Source organism: Euprymna scolopes, chromosome 10 (assembly GCF_053919585.1).
Source record: "Euprymna scolopes isolate OS-2025 chromosome 10, ASM5391958v1, whole genome shotgun sequence".
NCBI lineage: Eukaryota > Metazoa > Mollusca > Cephalopoda > Sepiida > Sepiolidae > Euprymna > Euprymna scolopes.
Genome location: NC_136491.1, coordinates 160,654,518 through 160,668,342, shown reverse-complemented (window position 1 = coordinate 160,668,342; position 13,825 = coordinate 160,654,518). Strand labels below are relative to the sequence as shown.

Genomic DNA, 13,825 nt, shown 5'->3' with positions numbered 1-13,825 from the left:
AGAAGTAGAGGCCACACGGACAATTAAACTCGGGGACGAGGTATGGGTGAAGCCACCGGGGGCGCGCTGCACCACACAATGGAGTAGGGGTCGCGTGACTGGGAGGAACACTAGTAACACCATTGTGGTGGGAGGAGTCCCGAGGCACATTCTTGACGTCAGACCAGTTGAGGGCGAAGCAGTGGAGGGGAGTGTGCAGCCACAGGAGGAGGACGAGACACCTCAGAGGCCAAGTAGAGAGAGGCGACCGCCACAGTGGATGAGAGACTATGAAATGTGATCTTGAGATGAGGGAGGCATGTGGTTAGAAGCAAAAAAGAGAAGTCTTACCGTGGGTGCTCAGCGAGTGAGTACAGGCGAAGAAAAGGAAGAACAAACATGGCGGCCAGCATTTTTATTTCGTCCGTTCTCGCATAATCTTGTGTGTGCGTGAAGATGGAACCTATAAAACGATGTTCATTTCTGGGTGCTGGGAGATGATTCCCGATCAGCCAAGAGAGAAGAGACAGAGGACTGTAGCGATGATCTTTCTTGAACATTCCGTTTGTGTATTTGAGGTGAACCCCCCCCCCCCCCATTTTACGTCAGGAGGCATTCACAGACGGTGCATTCACAGTCTACAGGAAGTTAACCATGATGAAATGGGTTGGCGAGCAATATCAATGTCGATTCTGAAAGACAGCAAGAGTGAACGATTAGAGGCTTGTTCCGTGCATGTTGTGAAAGAGGAGTAATCAGTATTTCAAAAAACGATAGTTACTATGTTAGGATCGATGCTCTGATGGTGCATGGTAAACCACTGGGATTTGATCTGTTGTTAGCAATCGATGTAATAAAAGCATTGAGAGGCATCACTGTTGGACCTACAGGTACAGTCGGAATCGGTATCGAGAAAGTTTCCATATGTGTAGTTATTTCCATCAGTGAATCGGATTTTACTGTATATTGGACCATCAGAAGTGAGCATGGATAGCGGCATGGAAATGGGCAGAAGGACGGCAGAATATCGAGTGGTTGTGAAGCTTCGACCAGAGTATGATCAAGAATTCCGGGATGGTCAAGTGTTGGCTTGTGCCATACCCGGAGGACAAATTTGGACCTCCCAAGGGATTAATTCTATTAATGGCTGCGATGCAACGGAATAAGGCAAAGGTGCAACTAATGATGCACACTCAACAATCATATAGATGTACATTCACGTTGAATGCAGATGTTTGCGTTGCCAAGATCTGCATGGCACCAAAAAGGGACACATGTATCACTGCTTGACTTCTGGAGAGCATATGAGTTCATGAGACACTGTGACCATACCAGATGGTAGAGGTCGATGGAAATTGATACTGTCTGACACATTTAGGATTTGGCTTGAACGTGGCTATTTTCATAATGAAGGCTATCATTAACAGGGTGCTATCACAGGATGAAGCTGTGGACCGTGCAACGTTGGCTTAGATCAATGATATCTTTGTTGATGAAGTTTTTATGCCCGCCTCTCTAATCTGAGAACATTTAGCTGGATTTGGACTAGAATGCAAGGACCTGGAACGACTTGGGGACGATGCACGTATGCTGGAATTGACAGTTTAAGAGAGCACTCTGTCCTGCGCTGGAAACAAGGAAACACAATCCCAGAAATTCCCAATATCATAAACGGCAGTGTATTTTCCTTGTGTGGCATGTGGAGTAATAAAGAGAAGAGCCTCATCAATCATAAACGGCTGGAATGACAAGATGACAGACTCCCTACTTTGGCATATGATGTGTGAGACTGTGGACGCAGTAAAGTGGAACAATCCAGCGTATGGGGACTGGTGCATGGACAGCCAGGAACTGAACATATGGGGCGATGCCAGCACACTAGCTACCAGAGTAGCTTTAGAAAGAGATGGAACTGTGGTGGAGGACGCTTGTTGGCTGTGACTTGAGAATGATGCCCAGCATGTTAATCTGGCTGAATTGGAGTCTGTGTTGAGAGGAATTAACTTGTCGCTCCAGTGGCAGATTAAGGTGTTGCACATTAAGACTTATTCTGCATGTGCACACAACTGGGTGTCAGAAACTCTCAGCAAGAAAGTGCGAGTTAACACTAAGGCTGCCAGTGAGATGCTCATTAGAAGACAACTGAATACCCTCAAAGAATTGGTGAAGGAATATGAGCTCTCAGTAGATGTGACATTGTTTGCGTCAATTCACAACATGGCCGATCAATTGACATGCATGGCCGATCAATTGACATGCATACTGCAACGATGGTCCAATGCCATAGAGAAGGATATAAGACCAGAGCCACTAATTGATGCAATGCATGTCACTGAGCGGGACGCAGCCTAGGTCATGTCCATTCACAGAATCAGTGGACATCCTAGAGTGTGATGCACCACTTATTTCGCCTGGAGAGTTTGCTCCGCGATAACAAAAACAGCAGTCAGATTGGTAATACGAACATGCATGGAATGAAAATCTATATGTTAAGGAACCGTCGTCTGTTCTTGTAAGTAAAAATGAGATAGGATAGCCGAGAATTCGAACCTGGGAAGCTAGGTTTGGAATTGAGAATTCCGATCATAATTTAAAATAAATAATACAGATATGCTATTGAAAAGGAATGCGTTGTTAGTAATGTTATTGAAAAAGGAATGTGATGATGCAATTTTGTTTCTGTTAATGAAATGAAATTAAAATTGAGGTTATCTAGATCCGAACAAAAGAAAATGTTAAACATATTTGTAAAGTAGGTTAGTCGAAAATTAGGGTAGAGAAATCGGTATTTGTAAACATGTGAGGAACAGTGCATGTTTAGACATGCGAGGCATGTCAGGTCACGGAATCGATATGCACGTTGTTTGGTCATGTAATGACGCCATTTCTCAATATAGTTAGAGCTTGGCAGAGTGAGTAAGTCAGGGAGTCAGTCAGAGGCCGGGACAGGGTCGGACAGACAGAGCTGACATCTGCCTTGGAAGCGAAGGTTAGAAGAAGGAAATCATGTAGAGACTTTAAATTCTTTGAAGCGAACCATTGACTGGTCGAATGGAATAAACGAACCTCATATGTTTGTAACTGTCGTCTTCGTGTTATGTCATTCAACAAAAAAGGTATTGTGAATTTGTATTATAAGACTTGTGTTCCACTCATCTGTATTTATAAGAACTTGTGTATAAACTCATCTAAGAATGTGTCTCTAACATCTTAAGAAAGCGTCTCCCTCTCAGTATCAAGAAATAATGAATGTTCCTTCATTATGATAAAAGACTGAAAATCCTCATCTCAAAAATATGTGTCAATATTATAGAAACACTCACTCCCAGAACTATCAGACTGTATAAATGTCAATCTCTCAATCTCTCTTCTATCTATATATCTAATCCCCCTCTCATCCAAAGTGTAATACATGTCTCTATTAAAATGTCCTTGTCTCTGTATTAAAAATGTACCTTCTTTATATATACCCTGCCTATGCCTCCAATATGAACAAGCAACAACAAATATAACATCAGTCCTCCTTTAATGTAACCCTACATAACATATGTTAATTTGATCCTCTTGTACCAGTCCACTCATACAAGGGTGGGTGTGGAAAAAAAAGAACTTCGGTTACCACGGAAAAACGTTTTAAGGTCCATTAAATATGCCACGAAAAAAAAGTACTAGACGAAATGAAAAAATAATTAAGAAAAAAAAAAGAAAAACGCACACACACACACACATACACACAAAAAGTATACAAGAAAAAAAAGGCCGATATGCCGCAAAAGAAAACAGTCGTAAGGATGGGTCGATTCAAAACAAACCATGAATAATTCATTCATAAAGAATTGTTTATGTTAAGATATTTCACACGAGACGAGAAAATTGTATACACACACACACAAAAAAAAATGTTGAGCAAAAGAAAAATTGTTTCAAAGGCAACTCAGAAATAATTTTCATTGTTTTAAAATAGCTTGAAAATATGCAGTGCACACGCAAACACGCACATAAAAAGAGGTCATTGTGTTGTTGAAAATTTGATCAAAATGTCTGTCTGCCGAATTGTTTACATTCTCAAAATTCAAGGTCGCTGTACTTTTATGATAATCAGAACGAAAATACGTATATTGTAAAAAAAAAAAAAAAGCAGACAGGAAAATTTTTTTTCTGTTAATGTGTTTTATTTGTTTTGTTTTTGGAAAAAAAGAGGGACAATTTTTGTTGTTGTTGTTGTTGTTGTTGTCCGTTGACTTTGATGGTGTTACAGAAAAGACTTCTTTTTTCCTTTTCTTGGGAAAAGTTACAACTGTTTTTGAAAATCATAGTTTAAATGTATAATGTAACATATTTTTTTTTAATGTTTTATATATTGTAAAATGTCTTGAATGTATGTAAATGTTATTGTATTTTTGCGGCAGGAATTCAAAGTCATTATTAGGTATATAGATTAGAATTGAAATGATTTAGGAAACATTAGATGATAATGATAAGATGGTTGGCCTAGAATAAATTATAATTTTAGAGTGGGGAAAATATAGCAATTATGTAAACGGGTATTTTTGAGAAGTTTTTACAGATGTGATAAGCCAAAAGAGAGAGTTTCTTTTTAATAATTTGCTTTTTTTTAAAGTCCATAAACATTTTTTTACAAGAAGAGTAACTTGTCGGGTAAGCATTAGAGATGCCCTGTTCGAAAACAAAATGGACCCTGTGCAGTGAGTGCTTGATAAAAAAGCTGGTCTTATGTGACGACTCCAAGCAGGAGGTAAGACTTGGCTCAATAAATTAGAAGCGGGCATGGAGAGGATACGAGAATCCTTAAAGGTACCAACGACTATGAGAGTCAGTGCCATAGGCAAATCACATATTGTTTAATGAGGTGAGAGAAAAGTAAAATATACCGTAGGTACGTAAGAAGATATAACCTTATATATTTTTTTAGAGATGCATGAATTCAGGATATATCTGCTGGATCTTGGAAGCTCTGATGAGAAAAAAGAAAAATCACAAAAATCGGGCCATAGCTTGAAATTAGGCGCAAATAGGAATCATGGCGCAAGGTTGGGGGTTAATTAGTTAAGGGTGATGTTCTCTAAATCTTCATCAAAATTCCAAGAGTTCAAGCAAGGAAATCCAAGTGAATCAGTGTGATAAAAAGGTATACCTTAAAATTTGGAAGCCAACCACGAAGATTAATTATGAGCTTTAAAATGTCCCGGATAAGGTAGTTACAAAATGAAAACAAAGCCATACTTAAAAGAACAACCGGGCAAAGGATACGATCAGGGCACTTTTGGACGAAAGGAGTCGTCAATTTCGAAAGAGGTAAAGTGAGACCTCTGGTTTATGGCATAAAGGTGGCTGGATAAAGCAGCTGACGTGGATCAAGGGAGGAATACCCTACACCCAAAAAGTAAACGCCAAGAAGATCAGAGAAGGTCTGATCTAATAAAAAATAATAAAAATAATTTTGAAGTCAGTTGGAAAGAGCTGACTAAAGGAGTTTTTTTAGCCTGATCTTTCTTAGCTGTGTGGTTGTGTAGATATAGAAAAAATGTACTAGAATTTAAAAATGCGTACATTTTTGGAAAATAAGGATAGAAGGGATGTTAAGGAACCGTCGCCTGTTCTTGTAAGTAAAAATGAGATAGGATAGCCGAGAATTCGAACCTGGGAAGCTAGGTTTGGAATTGAGAATTCCGATCATAATTTAAAATAAATAATACAGATATGTTATTGAAAAGGAATGCGTTGTTAGTAATGTTATTGAAAAAGGAATGTGATGATGCAATTTTGTTTCTGTTAATGAAATGAAATTAAAATTGAGGTTATCTAGATCTGAACAAAAGAAAATGTTAAACATATTTGTAAAGTAGGTTAGTCGAAAATTAGGGTAGAGAAATCGGTATTTGTAAACATGTGAGGAACAGAGCATGTTTAGACACGTGAGATATGTCAGGCCACGGGATCGATATGCACGTTGTTTGGTCATGCAATGACGTCATGAGTTCTAAATATAGTTAGAGCTTGGAGAGAGAGTAAGTCAGTCAGTCAGAGGCCGGGACAGGGTCGGACAGACAGAGCTGAATCCGCTTTGGAAGCGAAGGTTAGAAGGAAATCATGTAGAGACTTTGAATTCCTTGATGCGAAGCCATTGACCAGTAGAATGGAATAAACGAACCTCATATGTTTGTAATTGTCGTCTTCGTGTTATGTCATTCAACAACAAAGGTATTGTGAATTTGTATTATAAGAACTTTGTCTTATAATCTTATTAAACAAATGAACACATATCCAAGAAAATGGCAGAAACACTAGAGGATGACCTCCAATCCGTAGTGGAATGGGGACAAAAATGGTTGGTCTCATTCAATGCTGCTAAGACTAAGCTTGTTTCTTTCAATAACTACAAGAAACCTTCTCTACCACCAATAGCAATGGCCAAGAGCACATTGCCTGAAAGTGCTTCTTTTAAACTCCTCGGCCTAACGTTTACAGGGAATATGAACTGGAATAGATACATTGAGAGCATTGCCAAGGCTGCTGCAAGGAAGGTTGGCTCCCTCTACCGTGCTAGAAAACTACTTACGCCTGACAGTATCCTATACCTCTATAAGGCAACCATTCGCCCATGTATGGAGTACTGCTGTCACATCTGGGCTGGTGCATCTGCTGCTTGTCTCTCGCTCCTGGACAGGGTTCAAAAAAGAGTCGCCAACCTGATAGGTCCTGAACTGTCATCTAGGCTTCAACCTCTGTCCCATCGACGAGATGTTGCATCCCTCTGCCTGTTCTACAAATACTTTAATGGTGAATGCTCTGACGAACTGCAAACACTTGTACCTCCCCGACGTAACTACCCCCGACAAACCCGACAAGCTACTAAGTCTCATCCCTTTACAGTGGAGATCCCTAGGTGCAAGAAAGCCTTTTACTCCAATAGTTTCTTCCCCAGAACTGCGGGTCTTTGGAACTCCCTTCCGGGAGTCTGCTTTCCCAACTGCAATGATATGCAGAAGTTCAAGTGTAATGTTAACAAACATCTTTCTACTCTTCTCCCTTCATAATGACCCCGCTAATTAATTCCCTAATAGTAGCCCCCTGCTTCAAAGTGGCACTGTGCCTTGTTTGGGGTGAAAATTGAATAAAAAAAAATAAAAATAAAAATCTAAGAATGTTCCTCTATCATCTTAAGAATGCGTCTCCCCCTCAGCTATTATAAGTAATGACTGTTCCTTCATTATAAAAGTCTGAAAATCCTCATCTCTAAGAAATATATGTGTTAAAGAAAGATAATGTTTATAGGAACACTCCCAGAGCGGTCAAAATGTATAAATGTCAATCTCCTCTATCAATCTCTCTATCTTCTATCCATCCCCATCCAATGTGTATTACATGTCTATTAAAATTTTCCTGTCTCCGTATTAAATATACTTATCTTTCACCAATATGAACAACAACAAAAATATAATATATGTCACTCATATAATATACGTCACTCATCTCTTTTAATATAACCCCTACATAACATATAGATCCAACGCCAGTTCACTGGGAAAAAGTAAAATTGGAGGTGAGATAGCAGATATCAAAAAGGGGAACGTATGTATATAATCCCTAAAAAGGTATATATTTTACTATTTAAAACATACACATGTATTTACGTCTCACTAAAATGTATGTGGTTCTACACGAAAGAATGGAAACTGAGTATCTGGCCTCTGGGTTTCTCTAGTCTCCATTTTGAGACATGTCACTTCTCTCTCAGGGGTGGGAAGACCCATCCGTTCTGTTTAACATTTGGAATCCAACTCAAGACTATCTCCTGCAAACTGGAACATGCGATAAACGACACGTTAGATTCCAGTTGACCAGATCACCGTCTGGCATATTTTGATAACCTTATCACATCTCTTGTTTACTTTGCCAGTAAGATAGATAGATAGATAAATAGATATATCGATCGATATATAGATAGATAGATAGATAGACCGATAATTAGATAAACTGATAGGCAGACAAATAATAGATAATTCTCTCTTCTGCATGGCTAACTATATAACACCATGAGATTTGGCCGGGGTCGGGTAACCAAGATCATTAGTCCACAGTTCATCTTGGTGGATGAGATGTCCCAATCATGAAGGACCTGCACCCCCGATACTGTGTACTCTTGTCAGAAGATTTCAACAGCATAATATCCTTGGAGAGCAGGTTGGAAACTCTGACACCCGATGACAGAACAAATTCAGAAGATGGTCATGAGGCAGGAGTAGAAGATGTGCATGTCCCTGATGAAGCCACGGTTCTGAAAAGGCCCCACAATTGCAAAAAAGCACTCAACAAAGACTACCACCGCTGGGATGAGATCAAGAAGTGTGACAACAGTCACGGAAACAAGCGGCTGAGGGTGGCATAGGTTAAACTCCAAACCTGACTGATATGATACGAAAAGGTGACATATGCTCAAATTTGACCATGTTTTAATTTTCATATGTTGATTTTGAGCATATAAAGAGCCGGTATTTCTTTGATTTGAGAAGTGTTTTTGCTCAATTGGATTCATTTTGTATCTGTCAGTGAGAAAAAAGAATAACAGATTTTTTTGTGCACGAAACAGTATTTAGCAGTTAAAACTTTAATTTCACAGTTGTATAGAAAAACGAGAGATTATAAATTATTTTGATATGAAAGAAAACACTCTCAAGCCGAATTATTTTGTTCTTTTCACAAATGATGAAGATGTTCGCTTTTTGCATAAGCAGCAGTAGTCTTCTTTCTCCACCAACAACAAAACACAAACGAATGGTCGAATGGCTTTGAAAAACAAAAGTCTCTCGAGCACAAAAAAAATCCGCATCCTTTTATCCTGCTTTTTCGGACTGCTAATAGCACCAAATTTGCATAATCTCCCTCGACTCATTCATGGGGAGTTGTTGGTATTTTTTTTAACTTGGTGGTTGTAAAATGAAATCACCACCAGAAAAGAAAAACAACCATAAAAACCTAAGTTAGGGAAGTATCGACGATAATGGTATAATATTACTTCAGATCAAAGCGAAAACTCAGGTCAATAAACAACCGCCAAGTTAAAAGAATACCAACACCTTCTCTCTGCGACAGTTTAACCATATGAAATCATACTTTCACTTCCATCATCACCCCTACTCCTTTCCTTCACCACACCTCCCTCCAAAACCCCTACTGATCACATTCACAAAATATACACCACACTTTCTTCCAGAACATAAACCACATCTGAAAACCACATAAATATCTTATAAAGACTAATATAATTTTGACTCTCATTTCATATGTAACCAATAATGTTTGTATACTAAACAGACTATATAAACAAAGTATATATAATTATTTTATGTATACAGATATAATATTATAAAGTAATATAATACATTATTTATAGATTTGTATTATTTACTATAAAAATGCTCAATACGTGAGCTTGGTCGTAAAGTAGGAAGATATATTTTAAGAAAACCTCTTTTCCTTTAATATTTATAAGAAACCTTTCCAAACGTCGATTGCCATGGTTGATAACACCCTACCTAAGGGTTTAGAATTTAAACTACTCGGTCTTACATTCATGGGTAGCATGAATTGGAACAAATTCATAGAACATACTGCAAAATCTGCTGCAAAGAAGATCACTCTCCTAACCAAACTAGAAAATTTCCAACACCTACCAGTATCCAATATTTCTATAAAGCTGTCACTCGCCCATGCACAAAGTATTGTTGTCACATCTGGACTGGTGCACCAACCACTAGTCTCTCTCTTTCGCTCTCTGTTTTTCTCTTTCTCTGTCTCTTTCTTAATCAAAGTCCAAAAAAAGGAACCTAATAAGTTCCACACTGTCTACCAAGCACCAACCTCTGTCCCATCCCCAAAACGTGAAACCCTATGTTTGTTTCGCAACTACTGCAATGAAATATCCTCTGCCGAAATTATTGCATCTGTGCCACTTCGACATAATTTCCCATCAGCAAAAGCTTCTTTTCTTGATCTGTTTGCCCTTGGAATCCCTTCCTCGTAACAACTGAAAATTTAAATGTACGGTGAACAAAGATCTTGCTGCACATCCCTCTGCTTAGAATACCCAACAAATCTGTTGCTTAATTCTCAATGGGCATTACATCTCAGTGGCAAAGTAATTTGTTTTGGGGTGAATTGAATAAAAAAACAAAAAAACAAAAAAAAACACAGTCATTTTCAAATAAAATCATCCTGTGTTGATCTGTTGTTTTTAATGACATTAAATTAGAAACTTTTAATTTTGTCAATGTAAAAGTAAAGCACATTTGTTCCATTGTTGCCATTAACATTGTTCTGCGAAATGTTTTTTTTTGTTGCTTTTAAAGATTTTTCATTTACTTATTTTTAGTGTATCGTCTACAGGGAACAAGCATATATGTTGATGGAATATTGTGTAAAAGAATTGACACAAAGGAAAAAATAATTGACATTGAATGTAATGGAATCAGAAATGGACAAGAAATATTATTCCAAAAATATACAAGTTATAACAAAGTCTTCCAATTGTGTGAAGTTGAAGTTTTACGTAAGTATTGAAACTGAACAAATGAAACTTCTAAAAGTTAAATCTTGAAAATATGTCATAAGTTCACATGATACACAGATAAATATGTATTATTTGTATGAAAAAAATATGGAAATAATATTCTAACGTTAAGTGAAAAATAAAAATGAAAAAAAACAACAAATTATTTATATATTCATCAACGTTTCATCTTTATTTCAAAACATCCTAGAAATTATTAAACTGAAGAAATAAAGTTCAAGTATTTCAAACGCATTAAATATTTTCAAATATTGTACATGTATTTATTTCTTCAAACCAATCATCCCGATGAAGTTTGGAAATAAAAACGAAATGTTGATAAACATATATAATTAATTTTATGTTTTTTCTTTTTAATTTTTTCCGTATTATTCACACACATGCACACAAAACACACACATCCACATATATAACTTTACACATGCATATATATATTAGCATATATGCACACATATAGATATATACATATGATATTAAAAGAAAAGGCTGATCAACGAACATCTTTTACTCTTGAAAAAGTCTGCACTAAACAGGTGAAACGTTGTTGAGTTTTTATGTCTGCTTTTAATACCATAAATGTCGGATTTTTTTCCTTTTTCATAATCACATATACATATATTTGCATATATCTACATACACGTGCATGCACAAATATACATAGTGTTATGAACTGCCCTTCCACTTACAGTGCTAACTCAAAGGTTTGCTGTCTAAAGTGTGTTGAGACAAAATGACTCGAAATAAAACAAAACACACACACCCATATATATATATATATATATAAATTTACACATGCATATAAGTATATATATATATATATATATATATATATATATATATATATATATATATATATATATATATATATATATATACATATTTAAAGGAGATTAGAACAATAGTCTAAAGAGCAGAGTGTATTTTAATGTAATAGTAAAATTACTAATTTAATTAAAATACAGGGAAAGAAAAAGTGCTCGTTGTAATTTAGATATATAATAAGCTCGATAGGTAAATATCCTAGAGCTAATTTAATATTCAGTAATGTGATTGATAATTTAAAATTCAAATTAGAATTAAATTAAAAATCCGTTTCACAAGACGGAACAACAACAAAATCAATAATTTGTACGATCGTTTCGGAAAACAATGTTTTTATTGTGGTAGACATTAAGCCACGGACAATAGTTTTTACATATAATATTTTTAACAAACAAAGTTTCCTCATCAGCAAAGTATTGGAAAGGGTTTTTAATATATGTAAAAGACACCATAAATAAAGCTAGCATCTACATCTGCCTATACTTTTAATGCTATTCTATTCTTGTTTGACACTTGTGGAGTTGGTTTCTGCCATAGGATTACATGTGGCTCTGTAGATCAGCCCAAGGCAGACAGTCTCTACCATATGAGTCAAACACATTATTTGGTTAAAAATCTGCAACCTTCATAACAGATATGCTTGTACCAAGCCGACCACTCCATGGCAATTTTCACTCAGTTCTGCACATTCATGTCAAGGGTTTTTGAATAAATCTATGTTTTCTTAGATGTTTGACGAAGTACAGATTTCTATATCTAACTTGGTTAGGTAGCCTGTCATCTTCCCTCTTCACCAGGTTCACCTAATTACATATAACATGCACTTCTATGGTCGATATAGTTATGTCTGATATAAACGATTATCAGATAAAGTTGAAGATACTCCCAGGACACATTTGGTGGAATCTGCTCAGAGGCTTAAATTATTGAAGGCATTTGGTCGATATCCCTGAGGGATACAGGAATATAGAAAAAGCATGCAATTCATACACACTAAGTTTTCTTTTGATGATAATGGCTTTGTTTGATCACATGCGCTTTCCTATCCTCCTAGGTATGTAGGAGTATTTTGGAATCAATGAGAGAATGTTGCCAAAATATACAAAAGAGTCAAGAAAGGAGTAATCTGATCCTCTGGATGTAGATTTTTTCTGAGAAACTCTCGTGTCTTCTAGATAGGAACTCACATTTAGTTTAGATTAGACGGCTCATTTCATTTCTTTTAAAGGACCCAGCCGAAAGGGAGCTATAAAAAGTTATTTAATGATAAATACTAACAGGAGCCATGGAAATTCCACAAAAGGAAATATAATTAATCAACAAATATGTTTTGATAAATTTGATATATTTTGAATAGTGCAAAAAATTGGGTTTTAGACAGAGAACTAATAACACGCAGCAAATATGAGTTTATTAATATTTCTATGAGAATAGTGTCCACTGTATTTTAAATATAGAAGTGAACCAAATTTGATAAATTAATAAGTACTAATAAATAGTCAGAAAGTAATATTGTGCTACATAGTTCAATACAAATAATAAAATCACATTGTAAAAGACAATTTTTAATTTACTCCTTCAGTCTAGTACCTCTTGGCAGATGATATTCTTCTTTTTGCCCTTTTTCTTTCAAATGTTCTCTTTTTATGTAACATTTAACTGACTTCTTTCTTCGGTGAAGAACCACTGTACTTCGAAATTACTATGAGTTCCTTTCTCACGTCATTATAAGAATGATTATATATTATTATGATGATATTCTAAAACGAGGCTACATCAAAGCGAGGTCACTCTCATATTCTGGTTCAAAATTTCTAGATTGCCCTTTTAAAGCCAAATTTTATGAATTTGGCCTTTTTTGAGTCAATTTGACCTTCAAAACTTGTATTTGACCTTTTTATTCAAAGTGTACCGTACAGACAAAGAGAGAGAGAGAGAGTGAGAGAGAAAGAGAGAGAGAGAGTGAGAGAGAAATTTAAAGATGTCAATTATCGTCGTATCATCGTATCAGGTGGGTTGCCTGACTAAATTGACCTTTTCCCTTCACAGGTCTCTATCTTGCATGGCCTGTAAATTATACTTTACAAGAATTTATTGTTCGACAGGATACTCAAATAAGAAATATTGAGATTTCCTGAATCCATGGAGTTTCAAAGAAATGCGTCTTCTCATCAGAAACTCTATGGATTAAGGAAATCTTAATATTTCTTATTTGAGTATCCTGTCGAACAATAAATTCTTGTAAATTATAATTTACAATCTTAAATTGTGTTCTTCTATGACAAACTCTGTTTTCTATTTTAGTTGTATTGAGCTTTTTTATTTCGTTAGGCTTATGATACAAATATAATTATTTATATTCGCTTTAAGTTTACAGAAACGTTTGGCTTGTTTTTTTTTTTGTTTGTTTTTTTTTATTACATTTTCACCCCA

The 13,825-nt window shown here is 36.1% G+C and overlaps 1 protein-coding gene across 1 annotated transcript in view; it reads left to right on the top strand.

The window, feature by feature from the left end:
• Positions 1-13,825, top strand: part of LOC145286341 (uncharacterized) — a 265,839-nt gene that overhangs the window by 141,673 nt on the left and 110,341 nt on the right. The window contains exon 15 of the mRNA XM_080135264.1: positions 10,373-10,549. Within this exon, the coding sequence (XP_079991390.1) occupies positions 10,373-10,549 (177 nt within the window). The remainder of the gene's footprint in view (positions 1-10,372; positions 10,550-13,825) is intronic.